General features: G+C 40.1%; 3 protein-coding genes across 5 annotated transcripts; 1 reads left to right on the forward strand and 2 right to left on the reverse strand.

The window, feature by feature from the left end:
* Positions 1-5: 5 nt before the first annotated feature.
* ndufaf8 (NADH:ubiquinone oxidoreductase complex assembly factor 8) lies at positions 6-941 on the reverse strand. Its single transcript, XM_026314902.2, has 3 exons — positions 688-941; positions 426-536; positions 6-344 (listed from the first exon to the last, which is right to left on the reverse strand). The coding sequence occupies exons 1-3, from the start codon at positions 766-768 to the stop codon at positions 324-326; spliced, it is 213 nt and encodes a 70-aa protein (XP_026170687.1). The 5' UTR covers positions 769-941; the 3' UTR covers positions 6-323.
* A 107-nt stretch (positions 942-1,048) lies between these two features.
* tepsin (TEPSIN adaptor related protein complex 4 accessory protein) lies at positions 1,049-6,313 on the forward strand. Of its 3 annotated transcripts, none has more exons than XM_026316397.1 (13): positions 1,049-1,163; positions 1,599-1,671; positions 2,748-2,839; positions 2,992-3,085; positions 3,171-3,238; positions 3,322-3,403; positions 3,681-3,746; positions 3,824-4,015; positions 4,191-4,377; positions 4,539-4,652; positions 4,779-4,857; positions 4,941-5,075; positions 5,165-6,313. In XM_026316397.1, the coding sequence occupies exons 1-13, from the start codon at positions 1,125-1,127 to the stop codon at positions 5,804-5,806; spliced, it is 1,863 nt and encodes a 620-aa protein (XP_026172182.1). In that variant the 5' UTR covers positions 1,049-1,124; the 3' UTR covers positions 5,807-6,313. The 3 variants fall into 3 exon arrangements, with proteins under 3 accessions (XP_026172182.1, XP_026172184.1, XP_026172183.1); XM_026316399.1 differs by having other exon boundaries at positions 4,194-4,377; XM_026316398.1 differs by having other exon boundaries at positions 3,827-4,015.
* Positions 6,314-18,871: 12,558 nt separating this feature from the next.
* Positions 18,872-21,167, reverse strand: LOC113135735 (protein FAM104A). The gene is made up of 3 exons (XM_026315973.1): positions 21,031-21,167; positions 20,514-20,619; positions 18,872-20,204 (listed from the first exon to the last, which is right to left on the reverse strand). Exons 1-3 carry the CDS (start codon positions 21,045-21,047, stop codon positions 19,947-19,949), a joined length of 381 nt encoding a protein of 126 aa, XP_026171758.1. The 5' UTR covers positions 21,048-21,167; the 3' UTR covers positions 18,872-19,946.
* Positions 21,168-21,200: the final 33 nt, after the last annotated feature.

Below are 21,200 nucleotides of genomic sequence, written 5' to 3' on the forward strand. Positions count from 1 at the left end.
CCATGGCTGTTGATCGTTTGTTCCGTTAATAGAGAAATTTATTCACATCTCTGCACTGAAGCATTAGACAGATCTTGCATATTAATTTTCAGTACTCCTGAAAATGAAAATCTCAGTTTCAACGTCTTTGAAGTGTCAGTGTCACATTCAGTTCATTCACAGCAGCAAACAGCAGCAGCAGCACTGTGTTTTCATCATCATCACACCTCACAGGTCAATCAAAACATGGAAACTCATGTCTTTCTCCCAAAGTTTGCAGACACAGTTGATGTCTTGCTGCTTTTCTGAACCCGCTCTCCTAATACAGCCAGGACGGTTTCCACTTATCTGGCTCTTTTCTTGGCCTGTGATAAAAACAATAGCTTTTATATGATGACCATCAATGTCCACGACACAAGACCAGTAGGAGGTTTATTGACACTTACTGCATTTGTAAAGCAGGTCTTCAAAGCTTCAAATTCCTTAGCACACAGGTCCTTCTTCAGCTCCTGCCTGCCTCTTGTGGTAGCTGCCACGCACCTCCCATACGCTGTGGCCTGAATCACATTGAAATAACCATGGCATGTTTTTTTTTTCCCTAACGTGGGATGTACATTTACTCACTGACAACAGGAGGCATCTATTATAGGATATTTTAAATGAACTGCACTAAAGGCAGCACCATGTGCAGTCTCTGTGCGGCCTCACCTCTCCTGAGCACTGAGCAAAGAGTTCAGGGAAAAGCCGCATTTTGTCCCGGCTACGACTCCAAACATTAGGCCCAGACATGGTTCTTGATAGGGCGGCGCTAAACGGAAGGCTTTTAAGTCAACTGAATAAAATAAATAAACGAGAGGAGCCGATAATTCCGAATGAGACTATTAAATGTGATGAAAAACGCATATTAACAAGCAGCGCCATATTGTTGACCCTGTCATCGAGGAAACGGTCAGCAGGCTGTTCTGCAACGTGATTCGCTGAACTCGCTGTCAATCAAAGTTGCACGCACTCCTGAAGCTGATTCGCTGTTTTTGGGCGGTTGGTGTAACCTGACCCTCTGATTGGCTAGCTGTCACCTCGTGTCCCGCCTTTCCCTCGTAGCTCTAGGTGGAAGATGAGTAACCCGCAGCCAGGACTGCTAAATCATGGCCACATTCATGGAGCGATTAGCTTTCCTTCAGAAAGTAAGTGCTATTTCCACTCAGCGTTACTTGGGCAAACTAAACATGTGAACAGAGCGCTTCTAAAACCACGTAGTGTTACCGTGTCTGTTTGAATCTGTCAAGTTATGGCATCGCTAGCTTGCTGTTAGCCTCCTAGCTAACACATTTGGTAACTGCTTGTCTTGTTTTGCTGGACACGTCAAGTTTTTTCAGATTAGCCCTGTAACGCTGCCTTTACTGTCGGTTTGGGGGGGAACTATACTGGCAGTCAGAGCCCGGTGTCATGCTGAGCTTTTCTTCCACGTCAGAATCTGCTTCACATTTAACACCCCATGGGGCTGTTGGGATTTGCAGTTTCGTGCACAATAAATCCCGAGGGGTTTTAAACGAGCTTTGAACTCCTCTGGTCATGAATTTTGTCAATCATCTCTTCCATCATCATCATCATCTCTTCAGGTACCCACTCTGATGAAGGCTACAGCAGATGATGAGAAGCCCTGCCCTGGCTACCTTTTCCAAGAGATTGGAAGTATCCTTGGTTCACCTAGTCTGTCACACAAACACCATATGTGGACATACACATCAGTTGGTTTAACTCAGGGGTGTCCAACCCATGGTCCCCCACGTCCACTGTCCTGCTTATTTAACCGTGCTCTACCCACAGCTGATTACCTGCATCAGGTGTGTTCAGCCAGTCACAAGCAGGAAGATACCATCTCAGATGATAGAAGTGGGGGAGGACAAATGAATTGGTAACTTCAAGCTTGTGATTGGCTGAACACACCTGAAGCCAAGTGATCAGCATTAACAGGCCAGGATAGTTGCCCTCGGTGCCTCGTGGTTTAACTCCTCAGTGGTTGTAAATATTATCTACAATCTGCAAATGTTATGGAGGTGATAGTTCAAGTAAAAAAAAACAGAGCTGACTACAGCTGACAATGAAAATCGAATCCCTTATTTGAAACACCTATTTTGTTACCCTGAGCAGGAAATATCATAATAAAATAGGTTTTTTATACAACCCAAGTTCCAAGAAGTTGGGACACTGTGTAAAAGCTACATAAAAACAGAATGCGAGGATTTGCAAATCTCATGAACCCATATTTTATTCACAATAGAACACAGAGAACATATCGAATGTTTAAACTGAGAAAATGTATAATTTTAAGAAGAGAATTAGGTAATTTTGAAATGGATGGCAGCAACACGTCTTAAAAAAGTTGGGACAGATGCAACAAAAGGCTGGAAAAGTAAGTGGTACCAATAAGGAAGAGCTTGGAGAACATCTTGCATCTATAAATAGGTTTATTGGCTGCAGGTCAGTAACATGACTGGGTGTAAAAGGAGCATCTTAGAGAGTCAGAGTCTCTCAAAAGTTAGGATGGGCAGAGGTTCACTAATCTGTGAAAAGCTGCGTCTACAAATTGTCGAACAATTTCAGAATAATGTTCCTCAACATAATATCCCCTCTGCAGGTGATCATTTCTATATGCAACTGAATAGTTACATTTTTGCCCAAAAAACAGTTAAATAAGAGAATCACATATTTTTGATTATGTAGCATATGTATTAAATATTATACCATTAACAATTACTGCACCATAGAAATCTCCCATGAGTCTTCAGGTTGTGGTCAGTGTTTGCTGGAATACCTGCTGGAGAGGCTGCAGGCGGAGTCTTGTCATGTCAAACTCAAGGTGAGAGGAGTGTCATTACTAACGCTTTAGTTCATAATATGAAGCTGTGAACTTGAGCCATGTCATGTGTCCAGTGTGTAAGCTTGCATTAAGTTAAACTTATCTGTTAGTTGTTATCCTTTCATTTTATTCTGTTGGTAACTCTGCTTCAGGTGCTGAAGATCTTTGTCCATCTGTGTGGTCATGGCTCAAACCACTTCCTCACAGAACTCAGAAGGAACTCCACCTTCATCCAGCAAGCATCAGGTTAGTCACCAGTCACATTTGCTCTTGGCTCCACTTAACTCTCAGAAAATATTCACTTTGTTTCTGGGCGTTTTGCTCTGCCAAGTTTACAGCGGCCCACCTGATCCCATCCATGGCACGGCATTGTACCAGAAAGTGAGGAATACGGCACAGGTGAGATACAGGTTGTACTTAGTCATCGTGTCAGTCATGTACCTCTATCTATATATCTATATAATCACATTTTCTGTGTGCAGGAAGTGGCCAGGTTGCTTTTCACAGATACCCTTTCCACCAAAAGTGGCATGTCCCCCGTCACTCTAGCGCCCCCAACAATGGGTGAGTTCAAAAGGCTGTGAAAAGTTTAGGTTATGAGAGAAGAAGCCTCAGATGTTCCAGTGCATACAATATCTAAAATTCACATGAAGACCTGTGTAATGTGTATAAACACATGTAGTAGAGTCTTTATTTGCAGAACTTTATCAGGTTTATCAGTTTTGCATCAAGCTGCTAAAGCTCAGTGAGATACTTGAGTAGAAAGTTTGGGATATTCAGTCACTGTATTTTGTCAACTGAAAGCCATGGGACAATATGACCTCTGTCTCTTTCTGTTCAGGCATGGGCTCTTCCCACAGGTCGGGAATGCAGGGCTTTGGATACAGTCCAGGGAAGCAGGGAACAGGTGAGTGATGCACATGAATCCAATCAATTTTCTGTGCAGATTTCTGTACCTTCTATATTTGTCCCCATTCTTCCCAGCAGCCAGTGACTCACTACTGGACAAGATCCAGAAAGCTGCAGAGGTAGTAGCCAGTGCTGTCCTTCCTCCAACTGAGCACCAGGGCATCCGTCTCCATGACAACCATTACCGGGCTGTCGTGGCGCCTTCTGCACCTATAGAGGTGGCTGTACCTGCATGTGCCTATAATTTACCTGCCCGCAGACCAAAAGGTGAGACATTGTTGGTGTGACCGAAATTTGGTCTTAGGATAAATAGAAAGTTTGAATCTCAGATATTTCCAAACACAGTATGTGAGACACGAGCAAACTCTGTACAGAATCAAGATTTCCATTCACTCATTTTCATTCTTACACGTTCACCCCAGACTGTCTTGTCTTCATCCAGCAGTGACCCAGAGGTGCCCAGGACAGGTAGGTGGAGGATGGGAAGAGAGCGACAGCGGCAACAGCTCCTCTCACAGCTCTTCTCAGGACATCGTTGCAAACAGCAGGGCCTCTGTCGGCAGCAAGTCGGCCAGTACTGGGAGCCAAATGGGAGCCAGCAGAGAAAGCAGTGGGGACCTATCAGATCGGTGAGTGGTAAATTTAATCTGTTATATCAACTAATTCTAGCTGAATATAGCAAGATTTGAGAGCTGGTAGATTAACCTTTGAATATTTGAGATTATTAAACATTGTGGATGAGGCAGTGATTCTCAATTTTTCCATTTTTATTGTCATTTTGCTTCTTCAGGGTGGAAGCCTTGCAGTTGGGGGACTGTGGCCAGGAGATGGCACTCATCAGCAGACTGACTGAGGGCTCCAGAGTTTTTCTGTCCAGGGAGGAGAGCCAGCACTTCATCAAAGAGTCAGTGCATCCAAAGTCTGAGAAAAAAACTGTTCAGGCTGTTTGTCCCTTTGTGTATTGTAGAATTCATCTGTTGTCTTTCCTCATTAATACACAATGTAATCATTGGGATATTTAATCTGTCAGGTGCTCCATCCTCAACTGTGAGGTCGTGGTGGAGTTGCTTTCAAGCAAGCTTCAAGATTCCTCAAACACTATTAAGATGGTAAAGTTACAATCTGTTGAAGATTTTTTTTTAGGATATTTTAATTTCCAATAAACACATCTTGTTTTCCTCCGACCCTCCAGCGTGCACTGTGTGCTGTCGCATGCCTCATCACCTCTGACCTCCTCTCTCTGGAACAAATGTTTGGAGCTACACAACGAAGGCTCCACCAGCTGAGCGAGGGGCCTCCAGGACCTGTAGCAAACAAAGCCACCAAGGTAAGAGGCTGCAGAAGAAGGTTCAGCTGGAGCAGCCTGATGGGAAAGAACTAGACAATACTGTTTTTCTTTGATTCTCTTCCTATCAGATCTTGCGACAGCTTGAGGCTCTGATGGGTGGAACCTTACAAGCTGCCAGGCAGGATGCAGCGAACAGTAGCCATCAGGTCACAACTAATCAGCTTCCCACATCTACATACTCAGACCCTTTACTACCAATCCAGTCTGCAGACACCAACCTCAGCCATCGTCAGCCTAACATCTCACCCTGTGATGTCCCCAAACCACCAAATCACCCAACCTCCTCTTCTGGTCTGGCCTTGGCCCAGATAGACTCCTCACAGGAGCTGTTGGATGAGAGTGAAGAGAAGAAACTTTGGTCCATGCAGCAGGAGCGAGTCAGGACTGCTGCAGTCAAACTGGCTGCTGAAGATCCAGAACTTCTTGGAGACAGAAGCTTCACCCCTCCCTCTGAACCCAAGAGCAGACCTTCCCTTTTCAGTGGTATGGAGCTGGTGACCAAGGTAAGACCCCTGTGTGAGAGAGAAACATCCCCAACAGAGACAGATGGTATTTTAAGGGAGAACTCAGCTGTGCATAACTCTGCCAGTCCAGTGAACTCATCTCCCCCTTGCATTATTATACCCAGTGACGATGCTCCTTCAGTTTGCAGTTCACTTACATGTGACAGCAGCCAACCAGTATCAGCTTTCTCTTTTCTCAACTTTTGACCACAACTTTATACAGCAGAAACTGTTACCAACGATGTCATCACATGTATCTTTTTACCAATTTATTTCATTTTCTGAACCAATATTAGATCTTTAAGGTTTTAACAGGTTCACATTATGTTTGAATTGTCTCTTACATGTATGGTGCCTCCCTGGAAGCTGTATTTAAGCAGCAGATTGGGCCAAGAGCCTGAGATTCAGGACTCAGAACTGTAGTATTTAGGACTTTAAGTATTGTTAAATTACAGTTTATTACTGATGGTTGTTTTATCTCAGGATTTATTTTAGGTAACAACTCTTACACCTCTGCAACACGCCCTGAACCTCTGAGGGAGAATCCCTTCATTTGTTATTTGCACTACAGTTGCTTTTCTTATGAACTCATGAAACTACAAAATAAGAGTTGTCTTCCATATTTTTTGGTACTAAGCTATAATGATATGCAGTGTTTACAAATTATTTATTATGTTTTACCTTGTACTGATTAAAACAAACCCTGAGAGTGGTTGTAGAGTGCACGTCTATGATTTTAAAACTAATGAGAAAATAATTATTGAGAGATTCTGTCTGAATAAAGTTATGTAACCAAATCCAAAGTGGATTATAACTATGTTGCTATTGTTTTCAGTTCCATGCTGTGCAGCGGTGTTGAATATTGTAGACTGTAGTACAGTACTACATGCTCAAATGGTAATCCTACCTACTGGCATCTACAATAAACACTCCTAATGTAGTTTGTTTCAGTAGACATAAGACCATGCTGTTGCACACAGTCAAAAACAATAAAATATGCTTGTATTTTTGGTACAGCACCACTGTTATATTTCTGTTGTCTTGCTATGCTGTATTTAACCCTGAATCCTATCAGGTTGCAGACATCACCTTCTGCTATGTTTTATTTCAGTGACAAATTGTTTGGAAAGTTACATAAAATATGAATCTATCTCTTCATCAGGGTGGTACTGGAGGATAAATGAAAAAGGCTTTACCTCCACACTCTTTATGTACAACACACATATGCACACCACCCCTGTGTGTGCACAGACAGTGTATTATATAAGAGTAGGCTAAAGTTAATTTCCACATTAGTACACTTCTGCTCTGCATCCCTATAAGTAGCTGTACAACATTCCTCTTCCTCTGAAATGTGATTTATATTACAGGCTGAGGGTTTTTAAACCTGCCAAACCATTTATGTTTAGCAAATTTCACTAAGCAAAGAGGAGAATGAAAAGAGAGAGATGTTGGAGAGATGTTCCAAAGTAGCAATTATCTTCCTCCTGGGTTGCCAGTTGTGTAGCTTCCATTTTGGTCCTAAAGGGGTACAGGTGTTTATGGCTCGGGTCAGCTAAGCCACAGCCAAATACTGACCCAGCAGACTGCCAGGCTTCCAGTTTTCACCTTTTGCCTTTAAGTTCATGTCTGTCCATATGATCGGTGTTACACAAAAAACATCAGCAGAAAAACTGGGAGTGCTATTGACAAACTTTACATCCATTACCTGTTTCCTGCATTATCAAAGACAGCCAGCTGTACACAGATGGTCCTACATACTACTGACATACTATAGTGATATTTCTCTCATTTCATACATTCAGATCATCCTATTGAATCCCCTTACTATGATTTAGGAGAAGCTGGAGATGAAACCACCAACACTGGCCAGACACTCTCAGTATCAAGCAAGGACTTTGTCAATGCAGACTGAATGTCCAGATCACACTGATATGTCTAAAAGAACATGAAGAAAACCCTTTATTTATTGATCCATACAGCAGATGAGTGTGAAAGCAAACTAAACATCCAAAGATCAAACAAAAGCCATGAGATGCCAGAATGAGAAGCTAAAAAAGGAGCTCAAGGGTCTCACAAAAAAAATGGAAAAGTTTAAGAAAATAAAGTATGTAGAGCTACAGGCAGAAAGGGATGAAATCCACAGACAGAATCTTGCCTGTAGTGAAGCATTATGTCATTTGGGGAGTATGACGACTCGAGGGCGATCTCAGATAGCTTACACGTCAGAGTTCAGAAGAGTTGTCCTACCAAAAAACCCCAGCTCGTATCTATAAAATAAGAAGCATAAATCGCATTCCTTTTCCTCCATATTCTGCTGCTTCCTAGAATATCACATGAAATCCAAGAGCCGCAGCAAAGATGAAGTGACATGGCGGGTTAATGATTTAGATGTATAAGATGCATTTATCTGTATTCATAGTAACTATGTGTTTTCTGGGGTTCTCTCTATAAAGTTTGGTTTTCTCCGTGTGCTACGGTTTCTTGCCAAACTTCAAACATATAAATCAATAAAACAAATTAAATTGAGCTGAACTGAGTGAATTCCCATTTATTTCTGAATTTACATTCAGAAATGTGCATGTTATGAATGTTGACATTGTTGGTGTGTGACCACAGACTGAAACGTCTCAGAATCTATTGGTTGGACTGCCATGACATTTTGCACAGACATTCTCACAGACACTTTTGGGTTGAAATTAGAGAAATGATATATGAAGCATTTAAAGAATATATAAACAATTCTACCTTGTCTCCTACGATGAAACATGGTATTATCACACTTATACCAAAACCAAACAAAGATAGTTTCCTTAGACAACTGGAGGCCAATCACACTCGTATGTGTACACTCAAAAAAATTATTCATGGCCCTGATAAACAATAAACAATATTTTTAAGTAAAATCTAACTGAAATATACAATATCAATTGTTTATTCGTTCATTTAAATAAACAAAGTAAATTTACCTATGTATAAGCTGAATGTAAACAGATCAAATACTCTTTATTTGAATAGAGCTAAATAGGGCTATACGGTAGGGGGCAGCAACAGGTCAAGATGAAGAGGAATACTGCGCATGCGCAAAATCAAAGGAAACATCTTGAGCGGGAACTCCTATGGTCGACTTTTCAAGTGGCAAGTTCAGTTTTTTGCTCTCTGTTACCTTAAATTACACTTTCGGTTCACAAAGACGAATATGACTGATGTGGCATCTAGGTTTGAGATGATGAATTTAGGCAAGTGTTAACTAGGTAACTTCGGTTTTGTCTTGTTTTACTGGCACCTGCTATCAGTATAGCAGGAGTTAACAGCGCCACTTCGACCCCGGGCTCATTGTTTATGTATGTTTTTTTGGCGACGTAGGTCTGCGGTGGAGAATACTGCTTATGAGACTACTGACACTCAGGCAGCGTCTGTTCATGCACTAGCTGTTAGCTCTGTTACACGGCTTATCATTAGCTAGCAACTTGACCGTCGTGAGGGCCCGCGGTGGGGCGGTAGTAGGCAGCAGGTTGGGTGGTGGCGCGTTAGATATTTTCTCCTGGTTTTCACTCGGGGATCGACATTAGTCTTTTTTTATTTTTATTGAATTTTTAACATTTGCATTTTACATGGTCAGTGTAGTTCTCAGATAAAGAAAAAAATCTGTTACTACAGATTACTGAATACAGTAGAAGGCTTAGGCCTTTGATTTCCTTGAGTACTGATGGGTTTAATGTACACTAGAAAACCATACAAAAACATACAGCTTTTACTCGGGTTTCATGGCAGTGGAATGTCTTGCCGATGCATAATTTGTAGTTTGAGTAGCAGATGGAACAAATGTTTACATTTTTGTAATTTTGCAAATTGTTATTTGCCTGTCATGTTTGTAATGTTATGCTGGACTTGGCAATAAAGTTCTCTGAACTGTGCTTTGTATTGCATTTGGCTTTATTACAGGATGTTTGATAACCAATTTAACATAAATTGCTTTAATGTAAAATACTTGAATAATCACGTAAGGTTTATGCAGAAGTTCTCCTTAACTATACACAAAGTAATTAAATAATCACATAAGGTTTATGTATAAGATCTCATTACCTTTACATCAAATATTTGAACAAACACATAAGGTTTATGTGAAAGTTTGCATTAATTTAATCCTATCTGACAAAGTTATGTAATTTATTGACATCAACACAACATGAAGGAAAAACATTGCATTAAATGTGACCCCTTACCTTGAATTTATGTTATAAAATTGCATGGAAAATTTACATGTAATTAAATTAATAAAGTCAACGTTTTAGGCTGGATTATTTTTTTTAGTGTAGATTATAAATTATTAGCTCATATATATGCTAACAGGCCCATGAAGGGATGAAATATGATAATAGAGGAAACGCAATCTGCTTTCATTAAAGGGAGACATATCCATAATCATACCCACTTAATTTTAGACATTTTGGATTATATTATTTGATCTCAGATAATAGCTTTATCTTATTTTTAGATTTTTTAAAAGTCTTTGACACCCTAGAACACCCCTTTTTATTCAAGGCTTTAGACCTTTTTGGCTTTGGACCCAAGTTTTGTAATGCCATTCGTATGTTTTACAGTGAAATAAGTAGCAGTGTGTCCCTTAGCCATGGATCTTCTACTAGGTTCACAGTGACTCGGGGCATTCGTCAGGGTTGCCCGATTAGTCCTTTTCTATTTATTTTGGCGGCAGAATTAATGGCATTATTTTTTAAAAACTCTGCTCTTAAAGGTATTGAAATAATGGGGAAAGAAGTATTTTTTAAAAGCCTTTTTTAAAAGCCTTTGACACCCTAGGACACCCCTTTTTATTCAAGGCTTTAGATCTTTTTGGCTTTGGACCCAAGTTTTGTAATGTCATTCGTATGTTTTACAGTGAAATAAATAGCAGTGTGTCCCTTAGCCATGGATCTTCTACTAGGTTCACAGTGACTCGGGGCATTCGTCAGGGTTGCCCGATTAGTCCTTTTCTATTTATTTTGGCGGCAGAATTAATGGCATTATTTTTTAAAAACTCTGCTCTTAAAGGTATTGAAATAAAGGGGAAAGAAGTATTTTTTAAAAGCCTTTTTTAAAAGCCTTTGACACCCTAGGACACCCCTTTTTATTCAAGGCTTTAGATCTTTTTGGCTTTGGACCCAAGTTTTGTAATGTCATTCGTATGTTTTACAGTGAAATAAATAGCAGTGTGTCCCTTAGCCATGGATCTTCTACTAGGTTCACAGTGACTCGGGGCATTCGTCAGGGTTGCCCGATTAGTCCTTTTCTATTTATTTTGGCGGCAGAATTAATGGCATTATTTTTTTTAAAACTCTGCTATTAAACGTATTGAAATAAAGGGGAAAGAAGTAATAATAATAAGTCAGTTTGCTGATGACACAGCTCTGCTACTAAAAAATAAGTATATGGTTCCCATAGCAATTGATATGGTTAATCTTTTCTCAAAAGCATCCGGCCTACACCTAAATCATAAAAAATGTGAACTTTTTGCAATTGTGTAGCTAACATATAGCTAACATCCCAGTCAACAACGAAGTCAAATGTTTCAGTCTAGTTTTAACTAAAAATTTGTTGAACAGGGAGGAACTAAATTTCAACCCTTGCATCGAAGCCACTCAGAAATCTTTAAATCATTGGCTCTCATGTGATTTGTCGCTTCTAGGCCGTATTCTCTTATCTAAAACAGAAGGATTATCTAGATCTGTATACCCTTGCCACTCTTTGTATATTCCACCTAAATTTACCAGATCATATAACTCCAAAATTTTTAATTTTATTTGGAAGAACAAAACCCACTATCTTCGTAAAACACAATTAAAGATTATGAAAACGGGGGCTTAAAAGCCACAGATTTTGAATCTTTTATTGCAGCTATTAGAGCCAAATGGCTTAAAGATTGTATTTCCCAGCCTCAATCAATATGGTACCATATTCCCAATAGTTTGTTTAATAAGGTTGGAAGGATTAATTTTCTGCTTAAATGTGATTTTGAGATCACAAAAATTTCTGTCAAATTATCTAATTTCCACAAACAAGCCCTTAATTTTGGCAAAATGTTATTTTCCTACGATTTTTCACCCCATAATGCACTGCTGTGGAATAATAGGGCTATTACTATAAAGGGGAAGTCAGTTTTTAAATCTGATTACTGATATCTTAAATTCCAACGGCCAACTACTTTCCTTACAAGGATTTTTAATTAGATTTAATCTTGTAGTTTCCAAGAAAGAATATGACATATTATGCAAAGCTATTCTAATGCCCTCACTTCAGTTGATTCAGGGCTCTTTACAGTACTCCTTGGTAACCCCTGCCTTGCCTGTCCTAAAAGTGGGTGTCATTAATTTGTTGGATAAGAAATGTAATAAAGTTTTTAATTCGGTTTGCAAACAAAAAACCTTTGGAGACTTTCATTCGTGTTATTCAAGGGATTGTTTAGATATTTCTTTGTGTAAAAAATCCTTTTCCTTTTTTCGCTTTCCTATTGCTCCTAAAGTTAAAGAAACCCATTTTAAATTAGTCACAGTAATTTACCCTGAGAATAATTTTTTACAGAAGTGCTTTAAATTTGAAGTTAATCCATGTACCTTCTGCTCTAAAGCGCCTGAAACTATTGAACTTTTTTTTTTTTTAATTGTTCCTGTCAGGATCCATTTCGCTGGACTTCCGTTTTCTTTTATTTTGGAGGATCCTGACAGGAACTGGTTTTTGGTTATTTCTGTTTCCTTTACGTTGACCTAATTAGTTGATTGCTTTCACCTGTTTCTTGTTTTGTGCCCGACCTTTATATACCTTGGTTGTTCCTTGTTTTAGTTGCTGGGTTGTCTGTTATGTTTTGTTCAGAGTTCCTGCTTAGACATCGTTTGAGCCTGTTTGATACACTTGTTTCTTTTGGAGTTTTGATTCTGGATTACCTTTGTTCCCACAGTTTAAGTTAAGTATTCTGCCTCCTTCATTTTGTTGTCTGTTCTCTTCCCATGTCCCCTGTTCTTGTGTCGCTGTCTAGAGTCTTGTTCTTTGTCCTTGTGTTTTCACGCCCTGATTTCCTGTAGCCTTGCTCCTTGTTTCCCTGAGTGTCTGGTGCGTCTCCTTAGTTGTGTGTGACCCAGACCTTCTAGCCCTGTTAACCTAGTCTATGTTTCTGTTCTCAGTGTAGGCTGGTGCGTATCCCTCTATGTGTGTGTGTGTGACCCAGTCTACCTCATGTCCCGACCCCGTCTCTATGTTCATGTTTCCTCGTAGTCTGGTGCGTCTCCCCAGTTGTGTGTGACCCAGACTACCTCATGTTGTAACTCTCTTGTGGTCTGGTGCGTCTCCCAAGTAGTGTGTGTGACCCAGACCTTCATGCCCTGATTCCTCGTTCTCTCGTTCAAGTGTCTGTGTGATCTGGTGCGTCTCCCCTGGTGTGTGTGACCCAGATCCCTCCGGCCTTGTGCTCTCGTGTCCATGTCATTGTCCTAGGTTCATGTTTTCACGTAGACCCTCGTGCCTTGTTTCCTTGTGTCCTGTTCATGTTTTGTCCTAGTTACCCTGCCTAGACCTGTCCCCGTTTTGCCTTGAGTTTTGTTCTTGTTTTGCCTAAGCCAGTTTAATAAAGTCCGGAGTGGAACCATAAGTACCTGAGTGGGCGTATCTCGGTCCGAAACTTATATCCGTTTCCCCAGTCCTGACAGTTCCTTTGTGAAGTGGAATAGTTGTACTCCCTGTCTCCCTTATTTTTTAAATTATTTTACTAATTACTTTAAATCATCTGACAGTGAGTCAGATGAAGATACTGAACTATTTGAAATAACCGTGATAAACGAAAAACTGACAAGCTTCAAGAGCGGCTTCATGTCACAAGACAAGTTGCTGGAAGCGAGGAGTGTAGCGCCCTACAAAAACAGATCAGCGATCTTAAAGACAAATTAAAATATGTTACGGGTATATATGGAGCCTATAAAGACTTGAAAAGCTCCATTGAAGATCTGAAATATGAAAAACTCTTTATGCACCAAAAATTAAAGGGTTTCAGAAAAAAGAAAAAGCCATGGACGATGAAAAAGTAGACATTGAAGCCCGTATAGAATTGAACAGAAAGCTCAGAAATAAACTTAAGCACATGGAGGAATCTAATTTTGCTGCAGTGTTGGAAAAAGCAGCATTAGAACAGGAGCACGCTGCCCTGAAACAGAAATTCCATATCCTCAGAGAGAAATTTGATTCTTACACTGCTGCAAAAGAAGCAAAGAAGATGAATATACATGTGAATAAAAGTTTGCAGCAACAAATTAGTCAACTCAGAGAAGGCCCTTTTGAAGAACATTTTCAGGAGGTGTACACCAAAATTAAAAAGTCCTCACCTGTTGTGTCATTGTGAGGCCATGCAGAGGAAAGTTGAGCAATTCTATGCAGACAATGAAAACGCAGAACGCTACATTCAGCTGTGTGCGAAAATTGAGGCGTGCATGGAGGAGTTTACCAAAGACATCAGATATTTGGAAGGACAAGTCAAGGACCTCAAGACACTGTCAGAACAATGAGGCTTTAAAGGAGAGATAAAAGATTTGAAAGCTAAGAAAAAAATCCATGCAGACAGAAAACACAGTCCTGACAAAAAACAAAATAAGCTTTCTAAAAAGCTTCAACATGAAAATGCCCACGATTTGAGCGTTAACATAGCCCAGCTGACCAGGGATAGATTCACTGAGGATATGCAATGAAGACATACATAAAGAAATTAAGTCATATTATGAGAATATGGCAAGTTTTAGTCATGTTATGGGAGAGTATGCATCTGTGAAGGAACAGAAAAAGGCTCTTACCAAAAAGAACAAGTCTCTGGAAATTTACCTGCACAAAATGGAAAAGAAGATTCCAAAACTTGACTCTTTGGAGGCGAAGCACTGTTATCTTGAAGTCTTAAACAAAGACAACTGTGCTCTACGGGCCACGATTGAAAAACTCAGCGTCAGACTGAAAGAAGAAGTAGTCCTGGCCATTACGTATGATTCAGAGAGAGAGAGAAGAATACAGCCATGAGACAGGAAAACGATACGCTACGTCAAGAAGTGAAGGATCTGGAAAGAAAACTGGACAAACAAAAGTTTTTAATAATGAAGTATGAAGAGATTCAGGCTCAAAATGATGAAATCCACATATAGAATCTTGCCCTAGAAAAGGAGATACTTTGTGTCTTCTAGAAAAAAAGAAAAAGTCATGGAGGATGCAAATGCAAATTCCTAGACCAAAGAATAAAAAAAACTCAAACTTAAGCACCTGCAGGAATATAATTTTGCTGCAAAAAAAGGAAAAAGTGGCAATAAAACAGTAGAATGCTGCCCTTTTAAAAGGAAGTCCCTATCATCTAGAAAAAACATTTCCACAGGTCTGGTTGAAGCTGTCTGTAGTGGACATTTTTTTAGAATAAAATCCCACTGGTGTCCCAGGTTACCTGTCTGTAGACTTCAGTGATAATGCAGTCAAAAGGTCAAAAATACTTTTACCAGTGTGTTTCAGTCACACTTCTTGCCAGCCTAGTATTGTTGATGAACTGAGTGATCAGCTCCATCGTTGGGCATCAGACGTCGCCTTTGTCACCTTCCTGTATTCACCCTTCTTGACGTTTGTTGGAGCTCGAAATGCGGGCCCAGCCCAATCAGCACTTCTCCCCCCTCACCGAGGTGAACAATTCAGGGGACAAATTTGACTGACTGTGCCTTGTTGGTCATCTTCCAGGGCGCTTGTTGTTTCCTTGTCTGCTTGGTATACGTCTGGGTGTGGTTCATCTTCTGGTGTGGGAATCTTCCCCCTTTGCTGCTGTCATCCTGTGAAACATCTCAGTTTCCAGCGTCAGAGCATCCAGTCACCTGGTTTGAGCCCATGCAGGGTGGTGTCTGCAAGGGTAGACAAAGCAATAGTCAAGCAATATCTGTTTTTCTGGCATGATGACAATTCTATGAAGTCAATCATCCAATGTTGAAAAAGCCCATTAGGTGGGGGGAGTGTTTACAATGGCATTTTAATTAGTGGTCGACCGATATGGGTTTTCTCTAACCAATACGGATGCCGATATTTAGAAATCAGGGCAGCCAATAGCCGATATATGATGCCAATTTTTTTGGGCCGATTTTAATTTTCCCCCTTCATCTCGCAAGGTATAAAAGTGCCCAGGAATAAAAAGTGCATTATTATGTTTGTAGTATTTTTTGTCCTTGCTTTTTCTGCTCCCATGCTCAGCAAAGTCTGGCAGATATTGCACTTGGCCTTCCCTGATGTTGGCTGAGTGAAATACTGCCATACTGGGTTAAATTTCTTTTCAACCATCAGACTATAATTATATTTTTAAAAAAATACAAGATTTGTCATTTTAAACTCACTTTTTTTATAATTACATTATTCCATGCACATCACAATCCTATTATGTTTTGGAAAAAAACAGGATTGATTTATTGCAGGGTACCTGTCACGATCCTTATGTTTGTTGACAGACACTGCTATAATTCAAAGGGCCATAGTCTAAGAATATGTGTAAACAAATATGTGCAACAAGTCATTTGCATGTGAAAGTAGAAAGGCGCAGTTCAGACAAAACTTCAGGCTAAAATGTGCACATTCACTTTCCTCATTAAAAATATATTTTTTGGTGGGAGCATCGTTCCGGACGCACACACATTTATTGAGGAACGTTATCCTGCGTGTTTTAGCGAGAATATTCGCCTGAATTTCACACGCGTTTATACTTTCATATTCACATCACACAGCGTCAATTCTAATACGCTACAATGTAATTACGCTTTGGAAACGAATGGTTTTCCCCTGCCATCATTAGCTGAAGCCGTGTGTATGCGACTATAATAATTTAGCCGCTGGGCTTGTTAGCATGTTTTGGTACCCGTGCCTACAGCCTAAACTACAACTCGCTAACAATACAGACCAGACAAACGCTCTCCAAAAGTAGCTTCATATTCGACCAATGAAATGTATAAGGCTAAATTAAAAACAAAAGATAAGTACTTTTTTACCGTTTTTGGACGCTTTTCAGCTCACTAAACACTGGTGGTGACAACCTGCTTGTAGCAACACGTCTTCACGTGTTCCACAACAATGCTTAACTGGTCGCAGATGTGCCTGCCTATAAATCGGCCATATTTGCAGTGAAATCGGCCAATGCTGATTAATTAAAATGTGCAAAAAATCGGCCGATTAATCGGCTCTGCCGATAGATCGGTCGATAGATCGGTCGACCTCTAATTTTAATGGCACTATAGGCACTGTGTGCTGCACAGATTATAGCTACATCTCCTGTACCATTCAGCTGCATATACTACCAGTCAAAAGTTTAGACACACTTTCTCATTGATTTCAATAGGAAAGTGTGTCCAAACTTTTGACTGGTACTGATTTTGTGTCTGCAAAATACTCATTGAAATATGGTTTTGATAACAATCAAATAAATACCTAAAAATCATTAGTAATTTGTCAAAAAAGTGATTAAGGCTCCTTTTTTAAAAATGTTATACATGTATATTAACGGAATATATATATTATTTTATATATAATATTTATAATTATGCTAAGTTATAGAGTTTGCATTACTTAACCGTTAACCGTGATGGTTGCTATCATCGTACCACTGAGGCAAAAATGACAGTTGGCATGTGGGACCCTGTGGACAATTACTAACATAAAATTAATATAAACAATGTACAATTACTATACATATGTGTCTTAAAATAACAACTACACTATATTCAGTGACATTTAATGGATTTTTTTTTTTACATTTTTTTCATTACAATGTTAGCTAACGCTAGCTACTATGACTCACCATGTTAACGCTAAATCTCTTATGAACTTAGGAAACACGCTATGCCAATTTATGCAGCATAATTTATTCCTTTAACATGACATTTAAATGAACAAAGCTCAACTTCTGACCACAGAGGAAACATTAACAAACTTATCACCAACGTCCGCTTAGCTTAACGTTCATTCACGATTAGCATTCTAATAAATATGAATTTGATCGTTTAAACATTGCTATACGACAGATAACGTTACATATGTCGACTATGACTGCTCACCTAACAGAAGAATGTTGTACAAACAGGTAACTTAAGAAGGCTGGCGATAATTTAGCTACCAAAAGTAGGCAGCTAACGCTAGGTTAGCTCTCACAGGTTCACTGTGACAGCCGTTAATCCGAGCCGCACTCTCTTCTCTCTCCTGTGTATATGTGTAATGTACCGTAGCGAAAATATCTCCAGAATACGAAGCTGTCGTAAATCTTCAGGGGCAGTAAACAAAAGCTGTGCCCCATCGTTTGAATATCGTTTATAAAAGACCAGCCTTCGTAAACTCTGTAGGCCGAGCAATGCTGAGACAAAATGAGACGGTCTACGCTACCGTTGAGTCCCGTCTCCTAGTAACCATGACAGCTGGCCGTTAGACCAGACTTGAACGACGGTAGTCTAGAGAGAAAATATATTAGCGTTACTTTTATTGTTATTCACAGAAATGCTGATTATATTTATTTGTTTTATGTTCTGTTTGAGGGCAGAGCAAAGTTGAACCAAAATTAACATTATATGCTTCCTCATCATATTGCTCATTTGCTTGGTCTCTGGGTGGATTCAATTAACTAAGTACAGGACATCTAGTTATTTAGGATAAATATGATTTATTATACCATTTAATGAGAAAAAGAGTTAAAGAAAGAGACAGACTTCTGGTTCTATTTTTCCAGGTAGTTTGCTGCTGGCTTACAGGTAGTGTATGTGAGATGTAATGTGTTTTCTTGATGAAAATATCAATTGATTGGAATTGGTCCAATCTTCCTGATATTTATTTAGCAGGCGGAAGAGCATTCATTTTCCATAAAGCGTGATCTGATCTTCATCTAAGTCACGGCAATATTCAAACACAATGTGATTGAGGAAAAAGTAGGTGAACCCTTTTAGTTAATAGCTGATCGAACCTGCTTTGGCACCCACTACTTCAAGAAAGTACTTTGGTAGCTCTGGATCAGACCTACTCAGACACATTTGACCCCTCAGGCCCACTTCAATAGGAGCATTTTCTTTTTTTAAAGCCATATCCCTTACACCTCTGCAGCACACCATAAACCTGAGGGAAAATCCCTTCATTTGTTATTTCCACTACAGTTGCTTTTCTTGCTGAATTGTTGTTACGGCATTACTGCTATATTAGTGTTGTCTTGCTACACTGTATTTAACTCTAATTAGTATCAGTGACAGGTTGCAGACAGCACATTCAGCAATGTTTTAATTCAGTGACAAATCATTTGAAAAATTACAAAAAGAAATCTATTGCTCTCATGCCTTTTATTTTAAATGTGACACAGTGTACTGGTCATATTAAACCATCCATAAACAAGTATGGCCGACAGGCTCATGACTCATTCTTACATGTGATGTATACAATGTTGAACTGAGCACATGGTTCTAAAAGATTTTAGAGAGCCTTTTCTTGATATCTTGTTTTATTGGAAGTACTGTGAGAAGCAAACTGCTGCCAGAGCTGCAGACTCCAGCGCCTGCTCTCAGCTCTATAATTAGCCAAGCCCTACTCTGAGGTTGGACTTTAGTGGTGAGACTCACAAAGAATCTCTTTTCCATTACCTTGAACCCACTCACATGCCACACCTGACTGTTTTTGTCATTTAGACAGTAAACGTAACTGCAAAGTATAGTTTACTGTAGTTGCAGAAAAGAGACAAGGCCTAAAAATGTTGTTTAACTATATTGTTTTAATAATGCTCCTTGAGAGTTTATCTGTTGGTCACCATCAGCTAACTATGACTGGGATCATTACAACTTCCACTTGACAGGCACAAACGTGCCATCAACTTTCCCAGTTGAGAGTAAACAGAATGAGGAGATACTGATTGTTAAAGTGCTTAGCTTTATTTAGTTTTCCAAGCACTTTGGTTCATCATCACACTGTGATTAGCACCAATGAAAATGTCCATGCGTCAATGCACGCATGTAAAGAGAATGATACCTCTCTATAAAGTGCACAAGGTGCGTGCACACCCACCCACACACACAAACTTACACACATATACACACATCAATACTGCACAGAAAACCACAGTGGCTGGGCCATGAAAAGGCAGATGTGCTTATGGTCTTGACAAATGGTACATGGTGAGGTGGGGATGAGCCTATGTGCCCAAAATCTGTAAACCTGCCCACAAAACATCCCCTTCACCCTGACCCAAGTGTGCCACTTGAGGCTTTCGAAAACGAGACACCTTGCCAAAAGTGTTGGCACTGGCATGTGGGGGATAAAAGGTCAGGAGAGGGATCAGAGGTGATGGTCATGTTGAGCCTGGACGCCCTCTGGTCTGCAGACTGCTGAAGTGCGCCTCCCTCAGGACTCTGTTGATGTAGTCATAGGAAACACTACTGCTGTCACCATGGAAACCATGCTGCAAGGCGCTGGCAGAGTCTTCAGGCTTTGGGCTGAGTGAGTGCTGGGTGATGCGGTTGTTCTGGCTGTGAATGCATGGCCTGGTACTGACCACTATTGCTCTCTCTGGACTGCTGACCCCATTGCTGCTGTCGCTGCTGGAAGACTGAAAACATAGGGTAGATATTGACTCTTAACAGCAGCTTCATGCATGAATGCAGAAGCTGCCCACTTTCTCTGACAGTGGTGCAGTGCATGAGCAACACACAGACACTAGATTTAGATGCATGATCACAGGTTGCCTGCTCTATTTGTAAACGTCAATGACCTTAACATAATTTCAAATATAGAGGATAAATATTCTTAGCAGAAAGATTTATCCTGTCCTTAAAGATGACTGTCATCACACAATCACATGAAATCTAAAACTATGGGGTGAGCTAAAGATGAATGTAAAGATCAATTTTAGTCTCACCTCTGAGTCCAAATCTGACACAAGCAGGCTGGGACCCCCTCCTGACCTCTTGGCCTGAGGACTCAGCTGTCGGTCCTCCTCACTGTCACAGCTACGATGTCGCTTCCTGTACACAACCGAAATAGAAAGAGATGAGACTATTGTGCAAAGTGCAAAGCATGAACATAAAGTGAAAGCGACAGTGTGACATAAGGGAGGGGGAGAGAGATTGAGCAAAGAAAAGGTATCAGAAAGAGAGAGCATGAAGAGGAACCAAAAATAGCAACACAGTCAGGCAGTTACATGATCAGACATGAGGCACACACTGATTAACATACCTTCAATGAGGTCTACATAGAGATTAGTGATACAGTGTTATATTTGGGCCTCATTTTCAGTGTACTGTCTAAAATTTTATCTACAAATGTTGAGTAGTGCAACACGCCGTTTAGTTAAAATGTTCCACTACAATAAACAGTTGTTACATGTAATCCTGTATGTAATGGCACTGAATTGTAAAAATGGTTCATTTCGTTACCTGTTGTCAGTCAGCATTTCCGCAGTGTTTTTGGCAAAGAGAAAGGTTGACACTCCTTATGAGCCGGATTGGGATGTGTAATTCTAAAGCTTTGGCAGTGTTATCGTTACAGCTCCACGCCCATTTCGCAGAAACTGAGATCGCCAAGCTCCCTCTCAAGTCGTCCAGGA

The sequence above is a fragment of the Mastacembelus armatus genome, chromosome 19 (genome assembly GCF_900324485.2).
Source record: "Mastacembelus armatus chromosome 19, fMasArm1.2, whole genome shotgun sequence".
NCBI classification, from domain to species: domain Eukaryota; kingdom Metazoa; phylum Chordata; class Actinopteri; order Synbranchiformes; family Mastacembelidae; genus Mastacembelus; species Mastacembelus armatus.

Bases quoted from the DNA above. Each gene is read 5' to 3' on its own strand.
- ndufaf8 (XM_026314902.2), bottom strand. From the start codon at position 768: ATGTCTGGGCCTAATGTTTGGAGTCGTAGCCGGGACAAAATGCGGCTT. The intron at 537-687 runs GTGAGGCCGCAC...AATGTGATTCAG, and splicing joins TTGCTCAGTGCTCAGGAGAG to GCCACAGCGTATGGGAGGTG. The intron at 345-425 runs GTAAGTGTCAAT...TTTTTATCACAG, and splicing joins AGACCTGCTTTACAAATGCA to GCCAAGAAAAGAGCCAGATA.
- tepsin (XM_026316397.1), top strand. From the start codon at position 1,125: ATGGCCACATTCATGGAGCGATTAGCTTTCCTTCAGAAA. The intron at 3,404-3,680 runs GTGAGTTCAAAA...CTTTCTGTTCAG, and splicing joins TCTAGCGCCCCCAACAATGG to GCATGGGCTCTTCCCACAGG. The intron at 4,378-4,538 runs GTGAGTGGTAAA...TTGCTTCTTCAG, and splicing joins AGTGGGGACCTATCAGATCG to GGTGGAAGCCTTGCAGTTGG.
- LOC113135735 (XM_026315973.1), bottom strand. The intron at 20,205-20,513 runs GTGAGACTAAAA...CTATGTTTTCAG, and splicing joins TGTCAGATTTGGACTCAGAG to TCTTCCAGCAGCGACAGCAG.